The sequence below is a fragment of the Macrotis lagotis genome, chromosome 5, assembly GCF_037893015.1.
Source record: "Macrotis lagotis isolate mMagLag1 chromosome 5, bilby.v1.9.chrom.fasta, whole genome shotgun sequence".
NCBI classification, from domain to species: domain Eukaryota; kingdom Metazoa; phylum Chordata; class Mammalia; order Peramelemorphia; family Peramelidae; genus Macrotis; species Macrotis lagotis.
The window spans coordinates 241,418,431-241,438,979 of record NC_133662.1 but is presented as its reverse complement, the minus strand read 5'-3'; the positions used below and the strand labels follow the sequence as shown (position 1 = coordinate 241,438,979).

At 40.3% G+C, this 20,549-nt stretch overlaps 1 protein-coding gene and 1 long non-coding RNA gene across 6 annotated transcripts in view; one reads left to right on the top strand and one right to left on the bottom strand.

Annotated features, from left to right (window-relative positions):
- Nucleotides 1-20,549, bottom strand: part of CPD (carboxypeptidase D) — a 63,972-nt gene that overhangs the window by 40,525 nt on the left and 2,898 nt on the right. For 4 of the 5 annotated variants that reach the window (XR_012468782.1, XR_012468783.1, XR_012468784.1 and 1 more), the window contains exon 2: nt 14,840-15,087. Coding sequence is in view for 2 of the 5 variants with exons in the window: in XM_074189140.1 (XP_074045241.1) it covers nt 14,840-15,087 (248 nt within the window). In the remaining 3 variants the exon portion in view is untranslated. Of the gene's footprint in view, nt 1-14,839; nt 15,088-15,459; nt 15,693-20,549 lie in introns of those variants that run through there. The other variant, XM_074189141.1, reaches the window with a different exon arrangement.
- LOC141488777 (uncharacterized) lies at nt 15,775-19,730 on the top strand. Its single transcript, XR_012468785.1, has 3 exons — nt 15,775-15,993; nt 17,361-17,414; nt 19,616-19,730. It is a non-coding gene; the product is annotated as an uncharacterized LOC141488777 (long non-coding RNA).

Sequence of the window (20,549 nt, the reverse complement as noted above, 5' to 3'; positions counted from 1 at the left end):
TCTCAGTCAATTAGCCATTCCAGGAGAGGCGAGAATTCGATTTGTTCCAGCAGGACATTTGTTAAGTATCAAAAACCATACAGCAGAACTTCTCTTTTCTGAGAAACAAATTAGAAGGATTTTTACAGATTGGAAATTTATTCCAGGGTGTAGAAATGGTCTAGTTAAATTTGGAATTCTTTTTCTTAAGAACTGCCATACTCCCTTTTCTGCAGAAGTCAGGACTCATGGGTGTGGGATATTGCCTGTACTGGGAGACCTGGTGAAACCACTGGTTCATTTAGCTGAATGAATCCCCCCCCCAACTTTTATCTTTTCTTTTTTTTTTTTTTAGGTTTTATGCAAGGCAATGGGGTTAAGTGACTTGCCCAAGGCCACACAACTTGGTATATAAATAAGTGAGGCCGGATTTGAACTCAGGTATTACTGGCCAGTGCTCTGTCCACTGTGCCACCTAGCCACCCTGCCTCAACTTTTAAAACCTCTGTTATAAGAGATAGTTCAATGAGGGCTCAGGGAAACGGGCTGGACCTGTGATGTGATTGGAATAGGAGGTCCCAGATGAGACAACTCCTTCTCCCTAGGCAGGTCAGCACCTCTTCTGCAAAAGACTCTTTTAGAGCAGCTTGTTCTCTCTTTTGTGTTCTGGATCCACTTGGCAGAAGCCTATGAATGGACCCCTTCTCATAATGTTTTCAAATGAACAAAAGAAAGAAAACCAATTATAAAAATACCCCCCTTCCATATATCTATATATCTATACATATATACACACATATATGTATTTCTATATATATGTATATATACACTCACACACATACAGACATGGATAGACAGACAGATAGAGATAAAGCATCTTGGTTGTAGAGAGTTGCCTGCGGTCCTGAAAGGTTTTATCACAGTCAGTGTTGCCAGAGCCAGACCCTGAACCCAGTTTTTCTGGCTTTATTTAAGCACAGCTCTTTCTCTGTTATTTAGAGCTGAGGGAAGGAATATAGTGAGAAATAATACAGACCTATCTTTACAGAGATTATCAATTAATGAAAATTTTGTAAAGAATTGCTGTTGGGCCTATGAAACAAGTTGAAAAGATGCTCAGTGGAGTATCTGTTGACAGATCCTGAATGAGAATTCTGACAGCCTAGGCCCAGGCAGAGAAGAGCCATCCAGATGAGTTCCAAACCCCTTAAAGCATCTATACCATTACATAGGGACAACAGCAGAAACCTGCCGGTATGGACTGGACAACTAGAGAAGCCCATGGGTGACTGAAGCTGAAAAGGCCTCCTGGAGGGTCAGCTCAGACAACACCGCAAAGCATAAAGCCTGTAGAGAATTAAAAAGACAGGTCTTTCTTGATCATGCTCCCTTCCCCATCTCTCTCTATCCTAAAACCTAACAAGAGACGTCTAAAAGTAGATGTGGCTGCTTCAGGGGGAGTGGCCAGTCCCTCATAGAAGAACCTGGGCCTGCGGCTGCCCAACCATTAGTCAGAGATGTTCTACCAAGGATTCCTTTGGAATGTGAGTGGGACTAGATGGCCATTGAGCTTCCTTCCAACACTCAAAACATGATTCTGTCTTTTCTCACTCATGTGTGTGGTTTTCCCCCCAGAAGAATTCCCTTGAGAGCAGGTAGGTTTGTGTTTTGTTTTGCTTTTTTCCGGAAACAGGTGTTGTTAAAGTCTAGCAGTCAGTCATGGTCTTGAGCCTAGAATGGATTGGCCTAGAAGTTTTAATCTACCTGGGCTGGCTGGCCCCTCTATAGGCAGCCTGGTGGTCCTCCACTCCATTCTGATGCCAGACTTAGTATGAAAACCTAATTGGCTTCCCTACTCAGAATTCAAGCCCATCTCAACTAGAAGTAGGCCTATTTTTTTTCCTCAATTACTTTTTATTTATTTATTTTCCAATTACATGTAAAGGTAGTTTTTGACATTTATCTATTTTTTTCTATTATTTAGTATTCTCTCCCTCCCTTTCAATTATCTTTACTGGGGAAAAAAAAGAAATTGTAACCAATAGGCAAGCATACCTATAGATTCGATATTATTTCCATTAGTGAGTAAATTTTCATCTCCTTCCTTATCCAGGGAGTTGTCCCTTGTAAAAGGGTAAACCGAGGGAGGAAAAAAACAAGCAGTTCAACACAAGTAACCAACATAACAAGCATTTGGATTATATGCAATATTACTACCCATAGTCCTCCATTTCTGCAAAGAAGGAAAGAAAGTACAAGGAAATATATATTGTTGGGGGGGGGGAATACTCTAACAGGAAAAAGAAGAGGGGGAAACTTTCAATCAGAGGCAAAAGAAATGAATTTAAGATCTGAATTCCACAAAAGAAAAAATTCAGGGCACCCCAAACAATCCTTAACAATTCTTATGTAAACATTGTCTCCTGAATTCTGCACCAAAAAAAACTTCAGGCGACCCATAAATAGTCCTTATTCTTACATAAATATTGTCTCTTCCCCACCCCCACTAGAATATAAATTGGGTTGGGGGAAAATGTCTGAAAAAAAAATTAAGAAAAAATAAAACAAACCAAAAACACGTTATCCACCCTAGGAGGTCTAGAGGCTATTTTCTGCTTTAGTACAAGCTAGAGATAGAAGTAAACCTTTCATAAAAACTTGTTGATTGATTTAAAACACATCACCAACCACACTCAAAATAACCCCACAGAGTTAAGTGGCCTGAGCAGGTGGCTGGTAGAATGTCAGCTCTAGGAGGGCAAGAGATTCCATCCTTTGTCTCTGCATGTCCATCAGATCCATTAGCCCTGTGTCTGGGTGGTTGGGTGAACTTCTCTTGACTGGACTGGTGGTTGCTGGTGGTGTAGAGAGTTGGGTTGAACCAGAGCACTTCACCTCAAACCAGCTCTCTAACCACCGCACCACACTTACTGCCCTGTCTTCAGGAGGGCATCACATGTTTGTGATTAAAGGGAAACTAGAGCCAGTTAGAAGATGGACAAGGGAAAATTAAGAGAGGTTTTAAAAAGTTAACTCCTCCCCCAAACAAATGGTGGCAGTTGTCTACCCACATCTAACTTTTACTTGGTACATTCTGTCGACTCACCCCTTAGTGAGCTTATCTCAGGGAAGCTTATTTCCTTTACCACTCCCATTAAATATATATTTGCTAATGAAATGATCACACAGATGGTACAGGAGACAAGGCCAAGGCAGTTGGCTTGAGAGGCCCTGGGTTCCAACCCCACCTCCATCACTTACCACCTGGGTGCCCCTGGACAAAACCAATGTGATGCCTAGGGTCTCATTTTCCTCATCTATAAAATCAAACTAGATGAGCCCTCTTACTCTAGTCTAAATCTAAACTTAAAAGATTCTATGAAGACTGGCAAAGGGGCAGTGGAAAAGAAGGCTTCTGGCTCTGCAGTTGGAAAAGCTTGGGTTCAAATCTCTCCCTTTAATGTTTACTACCTGGAGCAAGACATTTCTCCTTTATAGGATTCAATTTTCACATCTGTAAAATGGAGTACATAGCCTCCAAAGTTCCTTCGAGTGCTCGATCTATAACAAATTAAAAAAAAATCTTGTTGCCAGAGATCTTGGCTTCATCACTTAAGTGACTCAAGAGAGTTCTTGGAGAAGAGGAACCAGTTTTTCTTTCTTTGTTTTCCTCAGAACTTATCTGACACACAGTAGGTGCTTACTACTTGTTGACAGACTAGGAGACTTTTGAGAAGTCACTTTAGGGCCTCAGTTTTCTCATCTGTAAGTGGGGAAGCTGGACTAGTTGTTCTCTGAAGTCTCTTCTACAGCTAGACCATGCTGGGGACCCCTAAAAAAGTCTGGAGTAACCCACAGACTCCCTCACAGCATCATGTTTTCTTAAATGCACAAAATAAAATTCAAAAAAATTACAAAAGAAATGCACTATATGGAAATCAAGTTGTCTACAATGTGTCATTGGGGTTCTCAGGTTTAAGAACCTTGCTTTAGATTTCTGGTCTTAAGGTCTGATGGTTGACACTATTTAAGACGACAGACTCATATATTTTTCAGCCTTTTCCTGCTTCTAATGACTTTTCTCTCTATAGCCTATGACAATGCTGGTTCCCCCCCTCTCCATCTGGGCAGGCCTGTCTCCTCCTATCTCTCTGCTCCTTCTCCACCACCTCTACTGGATTTCCACCTGGTTCACTCTCAGTGACTGCAGATGCCCCACAGAGTGTCTTGGCCCTCTTCTCTCCTCCTTCTGTATTACTTCACTTTGTGATCTCATCAGTTCCCACAGATGTAGTGTTTGTCCTTCATTTACAAAGAAAGTCATGACATCAGGGAGGTGATACCATGATAAGTATGTGAATTGGATTTGAGTGAGGGGGGCTGTGCTAAGTCACTAATCTCACTTTCTTCTCCAGAGTCATCTGGGTCCCAGTGGCCAGATATGGATCAGGGTGACCAGAGATGGCCCTGGATGAGAGTCAATCAGGGTGAAATTACATGTCCAAGGTCACACAGCTAGTTAGTTTCAAATGTCTGAGGCTAGATTCAAACTCCCATCCTCCTGACTCCAAGGTCAGTGCTCTATCCATTGGGCCATCTAACTGCCTTCCCACAGATGTAAGGACCACCTCCATGCTGACCATACTCCAATCTAAGTGTCCTACCTTAATCTCTCTCTGCTGACTTCTCTCATATATCCAATTCCCTACTAGACAAGTAAAACTGGACATCCCATAGACATCATAAACTCAACACTTCCAAAACTGAACTCAATATCTTCCTCCTCCAAATGCTCCCTCTTCCTGACCTCCCTATTATTGTCTAAGATACCCACCATTCTCCCAGTCACCCAGGATGTTTACTTCAATTCCTTCCTATTTCTCACCTTCTGTATCAAAATAGTTGTCAAATTCAGTCATTCCTACCTTTGAAACATCTCTGCTACACTTCCCCCATTTCTCTTCTCTCAGTACCACCACTCTGGATCAGACCCTCATCACCTGGACAACTACAATAATCTGCTGGAGTCTCTCCACTCCAATCCATCCCCATCACTCTGCCTCCTAACTTGCTGGTCTGATCACATCACCCTCCTACTCAAGATACTCCAGTGAGTGGCTCCCTATTACCTCTAGGATCAAATTCAAAACCCTCTGTTTAGCATTCAAAGTCCTTTCCAGTCTTATGACTTTCATGTACTCTGAGATCCAGTGACACTGGCCTCCAGGCTGTTCCTCCATTGAGATCTCCACCCCCCAACAGGTCAAATCTGGGCATTTCTCCTGGCCATCCCCCATACCTAGAATGCTCTCATCTCTACCTCTTAAGTTTCTTCAAGTCTAAGTTAAAATTCCACCTGCTACAGGAAGTTTTCCCCCCATCCCTTTTCCATGCAGTCTTCTTTCTGTTGATTATCTTCCATTTATCCCATATACATCTTGCTTATATAAAACTGCCTACATGTTTTCTCCTCCACTAGACTGCAAGCTCTCCGAGGACAGGGATTGTCTTTTGCCTTTCTTATATCTTCAGAGCTTAGCCCAGGACTGGAGTATTTAATAAATGTGTTTAATAAATGGTTACTGACAGACTACTGGTTTTATTTCCAAGTGAAATAAAAAGTTCAACTAATTTGAGAGTCATCTGATCCCACCGAACTAGGCAGTGGGGAGGGGGGAAGTCCCATAGAAATGGCACTTCACCCACCACCTGAGTACCAATCCAGCTCTCCAGTTACAAAACAGGCCCCTGTGCTGAACTCAAAGGTCAACATTTATATTAAGTTACTTCAATTTACAAAAGGAAACTTGTGACCCAAGGCAGAAGCAAATATTCTTTCTGCAGATAAAAGCAAAGGAAAAATGATATCTCAGAGTTGGGCATGGTTCCAGTAAAAACAGACTCATCTACTCCTTCCTTGAGACCAAATGGCAAAGCCCACAGCCTAGCTAGCGCTGGCTCCCCAAGGAGCTGCGATTATTAAAAGCAATTTTTAGATGTGAGCAAAGTGTTAAGATTTGAGATTCAGATCCAACAGTTCCCCTCCCCCCAAAGCTAACATATCTCTGCACAAGAGAACTAGCCAACCAAAAGGATATTTAGCTTGGTGAGGTGGGGGAAAAAAAGGATACCCATCTGTTCAATTTTTTTTTTAAAAAATATAATTGACTTGAATTGTTCCTGGCTTGAAATCAGTCAGATTATGCCAAGAAACAGTCGCAAAATTAAATCTTCAAAAATACCTGCTGCCGTCTGCTTTTGTAGACAGACCTTCCCCAAACTGACCACTTTCATCAACCCTAAAAGGAGGAAGGCTCTCAGAGGTGGGCTCCTGCCCTGGCCTGTGGCCCCAGCTCCAGGTCTATCTATCCAAGTTGGTTGCAGGTTTCTCTGATTCTGAGAGGGCAGAGTTAGCAAGGTATCACCCTAAGCAATGTTACTTTGCAAGAACATGGAGATGGGGAGGAAAAGGATGCCAGATAGAGTCAGAGGCCACAGCTAACTTCCTTGCTGTGTTGTCCTTGGGCAAAACAGTTTGAAGCTCTGTCACTTCATGTATTACAATGAGGACACCAGACTAGAGGAAGGTCAGGTCCCTTGACTTCCCCAGGCCTCAAGGTTCCTTCTCTGTGAAATGAGGGTGATAAGACTAGATGGCCACTGAGGCATCATCCAGTTGGAGATACAAGGCTAAGAGGGATGACCAACACTCTAGATGACAGAGTCAGCCTCCAAAAGGCTATCAGTAGACTAGAGTGATAGACTGACTCTAGGAAGATGAAATTCAACAGGGATAAATGCAAAATTTTACACTAGGGAGAAAAAAATCAATTTCACAAGCAAGACAAAAAAAGAGCACAGATGATACAGATACATTCTGATACAGATCTTTATCTGATGGCTTGAATGGGACAATGGATTCCACATAATGAGGCTGCCACACAGGCTAATGAGATTTTGAATTGCATCAGAGTTTATGTTCAGTTTTAGATGCCACAGTTCAAGAAGGACATGGATAAGCTGGGAAATATACAAAGGAAAGCAATAAGCATGGTGAAGGGCCTTGAATCCATGCTGTATAATAAATCTCCAAAGAAACTGGAGATGTTTGAACTGGAGAAGAGAAGACCCTGGGGGGGAGAACAGATTCTGTGTTCCAGGATTTGAGGGTTTGTCACATGAAGAAGAAATTACTCTTGTTCTGCTTGGTCCCACAAGACAGAACCAGAAACAAGAGGTGAAAGGTAAAGAGAGACCAAGGAAAACCTGCTTAACAATTCACTATATTGCACCCGCCCTGGAGTCAGGAGTACCTGGGTTCAAATCCGATCTCAGACACTCAATAATTACCTAGCTGTGTGGCCTTGGGCAAGCCACTTAACCCCATCTGCCTTGCAAAAACCTAAAAAAAAACCAATTCACTATATTTAGTTTTGGTTATAACCCTATGTATCTGATACAATGAAAAGCAGGATTTTGAGGAGAAGCCCATAAGCTTCACACCAGGCCATCTTTCCAAGGGTCCATGACATATAAGAGATCCAGACCTTCTTTCCTAGATTCCACTGAAATATGAATCACTTCTGCCTGCAGGGTTTTCAGGAAACTTCCTTCCGGATGATACATTATCTAACTGGTCTCCCTGCCTTCAGCCTCTTCTGTGCCACTCAGGAATACTCCACACAAGGCCAGGTGTCAGTTTAGAATGAATTCCCCCCCCACACACACACACACCCTGGCTCAAGAACTCCCACAGACTGAAGAACAGAGTCTAGAGCTGTAATCACAGAATTGAAGGGTTTGAAGGGATCTTCAATAATAAAACTGTGCCAGGAATCTATCTATCTACATACACACTCAAAATACTTTCTTCTTTAAGTCTAGGACCCTATGAGTTCACCCATTTCTTCACTAAGCTATCCAGGAGTCTTCTATGATGGGACTCTGGCCCATTTTCCACTATATCACACACACATCTATGCCACAACTAGTTTATTCACCATTACCATGACTATTCACCAATAGAACTATTTGTATCTCCAAGAACACATCTTTTTCCAAAATAAACTCTTTCAGGAAAGTTTTCCAAATTTGCTTTGAATGAGACTGAGCACCCCCACACACACACACAACTTCCCTCACCCTTTGCATTCTGGCAACCCATATCCAAAATGCTGTGCTTAGGTCTTTTAAAAATAAAAAAATAATATTTATATCTTTGGTTTATACATCATCCTCATTTCCAATTATATCCTTTCCTCCTTATCTACCCAGTAAAAAGGACCCTTTGTGATCAAAAAACAAAAAAGAGGGTTGAGAAGTTTAGTAAAACTAATCAATTAAGTCGGAGGTATAGGCAATGATTTTCTCTTCCCCACCCACAATCTCTGCAAAGGAAGGAGGCTATTACATACTTAGATCTTCTGCCTCCCTAATTAGGCTATACATTTTCTAAGAGTGGAAATCACAAATTCTTTATCTTTGTAAATCCATCATGGCCCCTAACAAAATGACTTTGACGCAGGGGGAGCTCAATAAAATATTTGTTACACGAATGAATGAAGACTAGGACCTATTGTATCCATTGTAGAGAATTCCCAGGGACACAAGCTTCACAACTCTGGTCAGTGTCCAAATACAAATTTATATTCAACTCCAAGAAACAGGACTCCATCAATATTAACACTTCTCCATAAGATACACAGTGAAAATTCATCGTCTCGTTTTCCAGAGGATGAGAGAAGAGTTAACAAATAGGAATAAGGATTGTTTCACAATTTCTAATATTTCCTCATAAATAATTCCATTTAGCAATTCCAGCCCCCCAAAACAGTGGGAGCCAATAGTAAGAGTGGCTCAGGTTTATATCATGCCTTGCAAGTCTCTTCTGTAAGATGGGTGCTTTCTTCACCCCCCCATATCACACCTAGGAAAGTTGAGGCTCAGAGCCATGTTTGAGTTGGGATTTGACTTCTAAGGTCAATGCTCTTTCTACTACATAAAACTAATGTATAACCCTGATTCAAACTCACATTTGAGGGTACATATTTATTAGAAACTATTTTATTTCTTCTATAACTCAATTTATTTTTTTAAAAAACTGACACCAAATCTTTCAAATTCTATAATAACTCAGACTAAAGAAGGTAATTTTTTTCATTTCTGATTCTTAACTGCTTCAGTGTCAGAGGAATCATCTATATCCATTTCTGGGTTTAAATTAAAAGGGATCTTTTTCCTCTACCACCACCTGACCATTTTTTTTTTTTTTTTTTTTGCTGTGGTGGCCAAACCAATTGCATTTTCTTTTCTTTTCTTTTCTTTTTCTTTTTTTGGTTTTGCAAGGCAATGGGGTTAAGTGGCTTGCCCAAGGCCACACAGCTAGGTAATTATTAAGTGTCTGAGGCTGGATTTGAATCCAGGTACTCCTGACTCCAGGGCCAGTGCTCTATCCATTGCACCACCTAGCCCCTCCTGCATTTTCAATAAACAAGCCAATTTTACTTATCTTTCCCAAAAGTATTTCCTTTAATTATTAATTCATTGCAGACCACTACACATTAACTATCTGGCACACTACAGATAGTGTTTCTCCCCTAACATCCTCTCAAAGCATTAAATAGCTTCCTACCAGACCCCTTGACACTTCTTTTCATAGGTAAACTAACAATTATGTATATCCTGTCTAGCCCTGTTGCCATAGGAGATGTAACAGGTGAGAAAATGTGCAATTAATAGAATGTTTTGATTTTTTTCTATAGAAGAGCTGAAGTTGGAGCTACTCAGGGTGTTTTGTGAGTTTGATTTGGGAAAGGAGAGTTCTGATTACTTTTATCAAATTCAAGATTATGATTCAATCAAAAATCTTTACTTTGAACTTTATGTCCTCTGGCTGGCTAGTAAATATAAACACATTGGGTATGGGCTCATGAGCAGAAGAGTCTGATCCGAAAATTACTTAGAACTTAAGAATACTTCTCTGGGATCCCACAAACAAAAGAGGAGCCCAGGATGAAACAGAAGAATCCCAAAACAGAATATTTATTTTAAAAAAGGATAGACTAAAAGTCTATAGAAACCCATAAAGATTAAAAATTCTGGGAGGCCATGGTCTTGACTGACTACCTTCTCAGGAGCATATGAGCATACTGTATTCTCCAGATAACTATTTTCATTTTTTTTTCAGTGGTGACTCCATTTGGGGTTTTACTGGCAAAGATACTGAAGTTTGCCCTTTCCTTTTCCAACTCAATTTACAATGTACAGATGAGGAAACTGAGGCAAAAGGGTACAGTGACTTGCCTAGGGTCATACAGTTGGTTGTTGGTTAAGTGTCTGAGGTTGGATTAAAACTCAAGAGGATGATGAGTCTTCCTTATTTCAAGTTCAGGGCTGAATCCACCACACCACCTAGCTGCCCTTTTCCTCCATTGAGCCTTCAATTATCAGTATAAGAGGACTCAACTGGCTGGTCCCAGATGGCAATGCAGTTCCTCTTCCTTCCCTTTGCCATCTCTCCATCTCCTCTCTCCTAGGGTGTTATATCCTCACCTGAGTTGCTCTGCCCAAATGAATGTAAATTTTAATCCCTGAAACCTCAGCAAGATATCTAGGTTTCCAGGCCCTCCTCCTTTCTACCCTCCCAGCTTGGTCACTGTTTGTGCCCAGATCACCGCAGAGTGAATATAAATAGTAATTGTTTTTGTTTTACCCAGAAACCCTGAGGATTTTCACCCTCTCAGATTAAGTTTTTTGGTTTGGTTTTTGTTTGGTTTTTGAGTAGGCAAAAAAGGTCATTCTTTGCCCCATCTCTTATGTAGCCTTAATCACTGAATGGGCAGTGATTAATCACACCGAGACCTGGGAAAGACCTTAACTTAAAAAGGCCAAGGACTTCCCCTACATGCAGGGTCATATTCAGTTGTCTTGATCCATATCTGGCCACTAGACCCAGATGGCTCTGTAGAAGCAAGTGAGGCTGCTGGCAGCACAGCCCCCAATTTACTTGCAAGTCATAGCATCACCTTCCTGACGTCATTGGTCCTTTTCCAAAAAGGACAAACAACAAATAATCTTGTACCTTGTGAGTTGTTCTGGTATAATTGCCACAACAAAGTAAGCTATCTGAAACCAAATCTGGCTACGTTTGAATCATTTCCTGCCCAGTGAGGACCAAATCCTAATCTCACCAAGAAACACAGGTTGACTATAAAGATGCCAAATAAGAAGTTAATATATCTCATCTGGTAAGGTCACCAAATAGAGGCCAAGGCATTGATCTCATTATCATAGTTCTATCACATAGGACTGAAAAGCATGTTTTATCCTTTTAAAATCTTAAATAATCATCCTAATGAGAAATTACTGAAAGTTCTACTCCAACAGTTTTTCCTCCTGTCCTCCTCCCAATAAAAAGTTAAGTTTTATATTTGTTTTTCACAGGGTGAGGGACACATTTCTTCTTCCTGACCATAGCAAATTCCAAAATGGTCTTCCATTGTCTAAAAGTTAAAGGACACAGAAGTGTCCAACAAGTCAATATTGTCCAAACCAGAGTAAAACATGTTAAGGAAACATTTAAATACAACAAAATATAGATAATGTTAATTTGTGGTTTTCTTAGTCACTATGTTGTACAGGGATCCATTTGTTTGAGTATGATGCATATCTATGATGTTGTGATACAACAATTGAAACAGAATTGGCCTTGGTCTTGTAGTCAAGAGAAACCCAAGTTCAGATCCCATCTCCAACACTTTTGACCACCAGCAATTCTGAGTCTCATTTCCCTCATCCATAAAATGGGGAGAATAACCCCTAGAGAACTTCCCTCACAAGGTTGGGGTGAGGCTTAAACAAGCAGAAAGTACTCTGGAAACTTCAAGCCATCACTCAGGATATCAGCTAATAAAATTGGTGAGAATTAGATCTGCATAGTCCAGAAGTGTTGAAACGCCCACAGACCAAACAAGATTATAAAATGTAATTGGGAAAAATTCAATAATATAAATAAAAATACAATAAAGCACAGATGATGTTAACACGTGGTTTTTCTAAGTCAATATGCAGCTTTGCAGAGATCCTTAGGGACTGAAGTTTAGTGGGCTCGATTTCTATTTGAGTTTGATCACTGGTTTAGGGTCAGCTTTCAAGGACTGGGTTAGAGCTCTGCCTCCAGCATATACTGGTTATGTAATAACAGACAAGTTACATACAAGGTAATACCAAAACTAATAGCTTCCTCACCTGCCTAAGTCGATGAAATTAAATGCTCTTACTGGGGAGAATGGATGAACAGAGAAAATGCACAACAAAAATTTCAAAAGGAAAAGATAGAACATTACAAAGAAGATACCATTCTCTATGTAGCTCCTGGTGTATTTACAGGTGTGGTATCCTTTGCTAATTTCCAGGCTTTTTTGATATACTGGTCAGTTATGCAGATTATCTTTGTCTTTAAAAATACTATTATATGAGCTAGTTAATGGGGAGAAGGCAAATTATGATGATGTAAAAAAATGACATCATTAAAATTTTTCCAATAAATCATCCTCATGACCACTACTGTGGTTACTGCTCCATTTGAGGGAACACCAACCTGGGAAAATCCAAACATAACCTTGAGTAAAACCTTGTGATTTATCTAACCTGCTTTTTCTGCTTCTCAAGACACTGACCGCAGTGCCTGAAAATCGAGAGCTTTCTCAGAAACACTTAGCAAGCACTGATCCGTGATGTGAATCAGACAGGGACAAAGCCAGCCACATATCTGAATCACATCACTGGGGCCCGTCCCACCAGTTTCAGGATATCCTGGTTTGAATTGAAGCAGTATCACAAGCTCCAGCTCAGTCTGGGCCCCACAGAAGATAAACACAATGTGCTAAGCTGCCCATGAAGAAACCATTATGGCTTCCACCACTAGGGAAATCAGGTCAAGGTTTGCCGAGGTGGCTAACCAATAATAAGCTAGAAAAATGAGTCAACACAAATTCAGAGACACGTACAAACAGGGAGAAAACAGAAACATGTCCAAACGTTTTTACTTCTTCATAGGTAGCTAATGAAGAGGTAAATTAATCAACCAAAAGCAATTTCTCAAAAAGGTTAGCAATAATGTTTTTTAACAAAAGGGAAAAAAATAAGCATTTAACTATTAGGATCACAGATCTAGAACAGGAAGGGGCTTCAGGTCACCTGGTCTAACTGGGGGTCAGGGGGTGCCCCATTCTATAGATAAGGAAATCAAGGCCCAGAGGCTTGGGATTTGACCAAGGTCATAAACTAAATCTTTGAACCTAAAAACAAAATCATTTATGTAACTTATAAAGGTCAAATAATTATGAACTACGAGCTTCCCAAATAAAAACCATCTCCAAAGCTTTAGTAACTTTAAAATTTTTTTTTTATTATAATACTGGGAGATGGATCAATTCTCATCTGAATTACATAATTAATGCTTCATATGGACCCTCTCTTCTGACAAGTCTTATATTTTGTAAAACATGAGCCAAGGGCTAAAAGGAGAATTTTTAAAAATTCTATTCTGCTTTAAAAAAAAAGTAGCTAGAGAGTGAAGGGAACTGGAGTCCACAAGATCCCAAGTTTGAATCTGACCTCTGAATAGCTGTGCAACTGCTTAACTTCTGATTGCCTCAGTTTCCTCATCTGCAAAATGATTATAACAGCCCTACTTCCCTGCGTTATTGTGAGGTTAAAATGAAATAATAACTTGAAAGTGCTATATAGATGATATTATTTAAAAAGTCTAGTTTAGGGGCAGCTAGATGGTGCACCAATCCTGGAGTTAGGAGGACCTGAGTTCAAATCCGGCTTCAGCACTTGATAATTACCTAGCTGTGTGACCTTGGGTAAGTCACTTAACCCCATTGCTTTATATAAATAAAATTTTTTTAAAAAAGAATCTTATAAAAGTCTAGTTTACTTCCACAACAAGAAAAGGTCTACAATTTCATGACAAAGATATAAAGAAATCATCTCTAGATTACTATATGAAAGAGGCTAATTTGTAAATATTTTTAAACACTCAAAAAAGCACCTTCTCATACACAGAGAACATAAAAAAGATGATTTTCTATAAAACTGTGAAATCTCCTTTTCATCCCTTGCCCTTGGGAAAACAAATTCTGTTATTTTCAACAATGTCCTCTAAAGTCTTCTCTAGTTGTGAATCTATTTTCCTTAATATGAAGCAGTCCAAGATGATGTTTTGGGGGCCTAGCATTATAAAGAAATACAAAACTCCATCCTACTCTCCTCAAGAAAAGTAGCTGAGATAGCTGAAGACACCCCATGGGCCAAGTGGGAAAGTTACATAATGTCAGGAGACAGAGGTGGGAGATGTCAACAGAAGAGGTATCGAAAGTCAGACCACAACTAACTCACCAAGGGAAAAATTCAGGGAAAAATTCAGGGACTGAACCATAGATAAATTTAGGAAAAGGAGGGGATTAGAAAAAGTAATTTTTCAGTATAACGACTTGCTAAGGAAGTCATTAGCCATCTTTATTTGAAGGCTTTAATGTAACAATTGAGGGTTTCCCAGCTTTTGAAGAGGGTAGGTGAACTGCTGAACAATTCTTTTTTTTTTTTGGTTTTTGCAAGGCAATGGGGTTAAGTGGCTTGCCCAAGGCCACACAGCTAGGTAATTATTAAGTGTCTGAGACCAGATTTGAACCCAGGTACTCCTGACTCCAGGTGCTTTATCCACTACGCCACCTAGCCGCCCCATGCTGAACAATTCTTAAGCAACAGAGTTACCACAGGGCTTGAACCTCCTACTTCCCACTACCCTCCCAATAGCCACCAAAACCAAGGAGAGAAAGGAGCAGAGTCCTACCTTCCACATCATACCAATGGGCTCCGTTGGTGATCCCATCTTTGAAAGTCTCCTCTTCGTCCGAGGGGCAGTGGGGATCACCAGTTTTCATGATGGGGTGTTTTGAGGCATAGGATCTGGCCAAGTATTTGAAGACTTCATCATCATCAGTCCTACTATAGATGCCACTGGTCTTGTGTTGAGGAGAATCATCAAAAGGGTAGCTGGCTACCACAGAGCCACCATGGAGGTTTCCAGAAAGCACAAAGCTTTAAAAATAGAAAAGAAAAGAAACCATCATTCATCCACTGAAATGCAACAATGATAACCACAAACAGGATAAGCATTTTTAAATTCCATAACACCTTTTGTACCTAGGCTTTCAAGATCTGTATCTAACAGTTTGAACACTTAAGTACACATCCCTGTCCAAAATACATGAATGTAGTTTGATACATTATGAGAGAAAGAGAGAAAAATGGAGGAAGCATTAGCAGATTAAATACAAAGATAGTCATTCCTCTTGATAATGGAAAAATACCCAAAGACCTACTTCAATGCTCTAAAGGAGCTAGGATTTCAGTCAATAGGAATCTGCCCCACCCCACCTGCGAGATAGGAATCTGCCCTACTCCACCTACTCTATCTTAGGAGAGTTCCAATGAGTTTTTGTAACCAGAAAAATAAAATTGCCAAATAACAAGATCATCTATCAAAAGCTGGAAGGGACCCATGAGGTTATTTAGTCCAACCTCCTCATTTTAGGTGAGGAAACTGAGGAGGGACTGGAACCCAGGCTCCCTAGAAAGAGTTCTAGATTTGGAGGTTGGGAACCTCCCTACTACCTGAGTCACCTTTCCTCATCTGTAATAAGAGGGAACTGTGGGCCTTGATGACCTCTTCCAGCTCTAATTCTAAGGTAATGATGCTCCAGAGGCAGGAGGTGCCATCTTTGCTCTGTAACACACTGCCTCTCTAACCTTGCAAGGGTGGTCCATGGATGATGGACCTGCACCCCATACTCTTGCCTATTCAGCTGGCCAGAAGTGACCAGAGCTTGAACTTTACTAAACTGACTTCTCAGGACCCAGAGCTAAACTATAAACCTGAGATCTAATGCTGACTCTGAAGAAGTGTGGAGAATAGTCCTCCATCCTGCTTTCATTCCTGAGAAGGTACAGTGGTGAGGAGTCAGGAGGACCGAGTTCAAATGCGATCTCTGGTACTTGACTCTTACTAGCTGTGTGACCCTGGACAAGTCAATTTCACCTTAATTGCTTCCTATCCAGAGCCACCTCCAGTCATCCTGATTCCTATCTGATCACTGGACCCAGATGGCTCTGGAGGAAAAAGTGAGGCTGGTGACTTAGCACAGTCCTCCTTACTCACATCCAATTCATGTGCTTGTCATGGCATCACCTCCCTGATGTCGTGGTCTTTCATTTTCGAGAACAAAGGACAAAAAAACAACAGCAAGGAGACCTTTCATATTCTGTCAGATGGAGTTACTTTTTCAGTTGGTCTGATCTAAGGTTCTTTATTTATGGGAAAATTCCACAAAATGGAAGAATAGATCTAGAAGTGATAGGCATAAAAACAAAAAGACTTCAATAAATCTTTCCCCCCAAATAAACATACATAATCAAAACAAAAAATGAATGAATGAATGAAACAAAAAGGGTAATCCATGTGGTGATGAGGAAGATGGGCAGTAGCCCCATCCTTAAATCAAAAAGTAGCCACAATAAACTAAGGTTACAGAGGTTTTATATGGGGAAGAATTCCCCTTTGCACTCCTTCAATTCTGGACCATATCAGTTCAGAGAAAGCATTTGGCCAGGGGAAATTTAGAATTTTAATGACATTGGGGCCATTATTAAGGCAGGCTTATGCAAGGGAAACACATTTCAAAACAGGATGTGTTCTGACTCAATCCACCACTATGCTATAAACACACATGGGCCGATTTCACATTTCTAAAAAGGAAGCCAAAGTTGCGAAGATTCACAACAAAAATCAGAGACCCACTGGAGGCCCCACTTGCAAAGAGAGACAATGGTGGATATCAAAGGCTTTTTACTTTTACAAGGTCCCTCCCAGAGCTGCTCTCTTTTTAAACCCTATTTTTCTGCCTGGCTCCCTAGATAAAAGAGGTTATTTCCGGAGGCATCCACAGAGAGCAGTGGGAGATGAGTCGGCTGCCCATAGCTTGGATATTGCTGCTTTACTGAAGAACTTAAGCAAAACCATCCCATTCAAATGCAGCAATAGCAAAGGCAGCTTGGGGATTATGGAAAAGGCCAAAACCAAAGAGCAGGGTTAGGTCACCTTCCACTCTGTTTCCCATATCACAGGCCTGTCCATGTTACAAAACACCAAACACCAGTTCCCTATCCTCTGTTAGAATACATTTTCTGAGTTCTGTCTTCCAGTAATTATCACTAATGCTCTGGACCCCGTGTGAGCCACAGTCTCTCTCACTGGGGACACAGAAGAAAATTTGTTTTAACATAATTAAGTCTATGATGGTTCTATTTCACAGAATGACTGGTTGTGGAGGAGGAAGGGAAAGAGAAGCTAAGACTTCGATGTACAGGTAACTATCTAGCCCAACCCTTCATTTTATAGATGAGAAAACTGAGCCCCTACTACTCCATGCTCATCAGTCAAGCATTAAAGTGGTTCAAGTTAAAGGGTCCTGGACCTGAGTTCAAATGCAACCAGACACCAGGGATATGATCTTAGGTAAGTCTAGCTGCCTCACCTTCCTCACATCTAAAATGGGAATAACACACTTAATGAGATCTTTGTTAGCATAGTTACTGGAACACAGAAGTTGCTATTTTGTCATTCCTCTGCCATGTCCCATTCTCCATGACCCCATTTGAGGATTTCTTGGCTGATATTGATTTGCCATTTCCTTCTCTAGCTCATTTTACATGAGGAAACTGAGTCAAAAAGGATCAAGTGACTTGTATGGGGGGGAGGGTCACACTGCTAGTGTGAAGCTGATTTTAAACTCAAGAAGATGAGTCTTTCTGACTCCAGGTCTAGTCCTTTCTTCATTGTACATCTATCAGGATGGAGGAGACATCTATAAATGCTAACATGGTGGTGGTGGTGGTGGTGGTAGTAGTGGTAGTAGTAGTAGTAGTAGTAGTAGCTGAAATGGTAGCAGTAGTGTTGGTGGTAGTAGTAGTGATAGTGGTGGGGTAGTAATAGCAGTAGTAACAATGAATAAGCATTTATTACAGTTGTGTCCCTATATACTTAGTATCCTATAGTTTGATGTACCAGGAAAGCTAGATATATAAAGTTCCAAGGGATATAAAGACAAAAAGAAAACTGCTCCCAATCTCTTGGAGTTACTATTCTCTTAGGAAAGCTTAAGTATACAATAAATTAATATAAAGTAAGTTTGGTTTCCCCTGGGGATACCTGTAACATGGTTACTGGGTTCTGTCTGACTGCTCACTCCCACCACCACCATTTTTATTGTTCCCACGTTGGCCAAAAACAACCTAACTCTAAGACATTCCTGTGTTCTCTGTGGCAGGTCTTCGAAACTGAAATGGGCTATCACTTTATTTTCTAGTTTGCATACTTAAAAACATCTTTAGAGTATCATAGCTGTGTTTCTCACCTACTCCAGATCAGCTAAGAGAGATGAAGGCAGTTCTGGATTGGTCAAGGTCTAAAAAAAAAAAAGTGACTTGGGATCACCAGCACACAGATCTGGAGCTGGGACTGAAGAAGTCATTGGATACAACCTCCTCCTCATTTCATAGAAGAGGAAACGAGGAGTACAGGAAGTTATGACATGATCAAGGTCATTTATGCCACTGGGATTTCAGCTTTAGAACTGGAAGGGAGGGGCGGCTAGGTGGTGCAGTGGATAGAGAACCGGCCTTGGAGTCAGGAGTACCTGGGTTCAAATCCGACCTCAGACACTTAATAATTACCTAGCTGTGTGGCCTTGGGCAAGCCATTTAACCCTATTGCCTTGAAAAAAAAAATCTTAAAAAAAAAAGAACTGGAAGGGATCTTGGATTTATATGAGTCCTACCCCCTTAATTTACAAAGGAGGAAACTGAGGCACAGGGAATTAACTGAATTCCCCAAAGTTGCAGGGGGAACAAATAAGAGAGCCAGAATTTGAATCTACATCTAAATCTAGCACATTTTCTTCATCACTTCAAATAACAAGAAACTGAGTGAAATGAGTTATCTGTGATCATTTCAAAAGCACATAAAATGAATGAGGTCCTATAAGGAGAATCTCAAACTAATAATTCATATCTCCTTTTAGGAATTTTAAGAATTTTTATTGCAATCCTTTCTTTTTTAATATCCCCTTCATTTTTGAATATAGTCTTCCCTTCCAACTAAAATTATCCCATGTTACAAAGAAAAAAAAAAGAGCAAGAATGTTCAGTGACAGCTACGTGGTGCAGTGGATAAAGCACTAGTCCTGGAGTCAGGAGGACCTGAGTTCAAATCCAGCCTCAGACACATTAATAATTGCCTAGCTGTATGACCATGAGTGAGTCACTTAACTCTATTGGCTTAAATAAAAAAAAAATTTTAAAAGACTTCAAAAAAAGACCCTTTATATATTAGTCAAGCTGTGAAAGAGGAATCAGAACAAAAGGGGAGAAATATGAGAAAGAAAAAAAACATAAAATAAGAATAGTAGTTCAGCAAAGTAACAATTACCTAAACCTGATGCTACTGGATATATCAACCCATAGGCCCCCTCCTCTGAACAGAAGGTTCACTTCTCATCCCTCTTTTCAGGGACAAGTTTGGCCATTATGATTACCCAGCTCAGGGTTGAAAAAATTTGGCACCTGAATGTGAGAAGGGGATGGTTTCTGAGAAACTTGGGAAGATTCAAATGAGCTGATGCAGAGTGAGGTAAGTAGAATTGGGAGAACAATTTATACAAGATCAACAGTATCATAAAGGCAAACAAATGTGAAAGCCTTAAGAATTCTGATCCATGTGGTGATCAAACAGGATTCCAGGGGCCTACTGCCAAAGTTGGTTGACCTCTTGACCGAGAGGCAATGGACAAAAGGTGTGGAATAAGATGATTGTCCTTTGACAACTTGGTCAACATTTTATTCAAGTATCCAACCCCTGACACTTACTAGCTATGTGAGCCTAGATAAGTCATCTGTCCTCTCTATGTCTTCAGTATCCTTATCAATAAAGGAGACAATGACACAGTACCCAGGGATAGCATGAGGAAAGTACTTTAAATAAAACATCTTAGAAACATGGCAAGGACCATTGTTTATCTCTAATGATCCCCACGCTTAACACACTGTCTAACACATTAAGTATGTTTACTGATTAATAAATACTTTTTTTGAGTATGAATCACCTGACTATAATAATGTAAATGATATAAAAAATAAAAGGAAAAATCTTTATTAGGCACTCAATCTGTGAGATAACTAGAGATTAAAAACAGAAAGAGTGAGACATTGCTGTTCTCCGAGATCTCACCATTAAATTGGACATAACACATTATAAACCAAATACTAAATTATAATGACCAGGTTTTATATCAAAGAAGAGATAAGAAAAGATATCTCCCTTAATCCCTTGCAAAGGGAGGGAACCACGATGTGGAACATTGAATATACTGAATATAACCAGTTGGTTAGATTGTGGCTTTCCCTTTATCTTTCTTTTTTGTTCGTTGATGGAAAGCATGACTCTC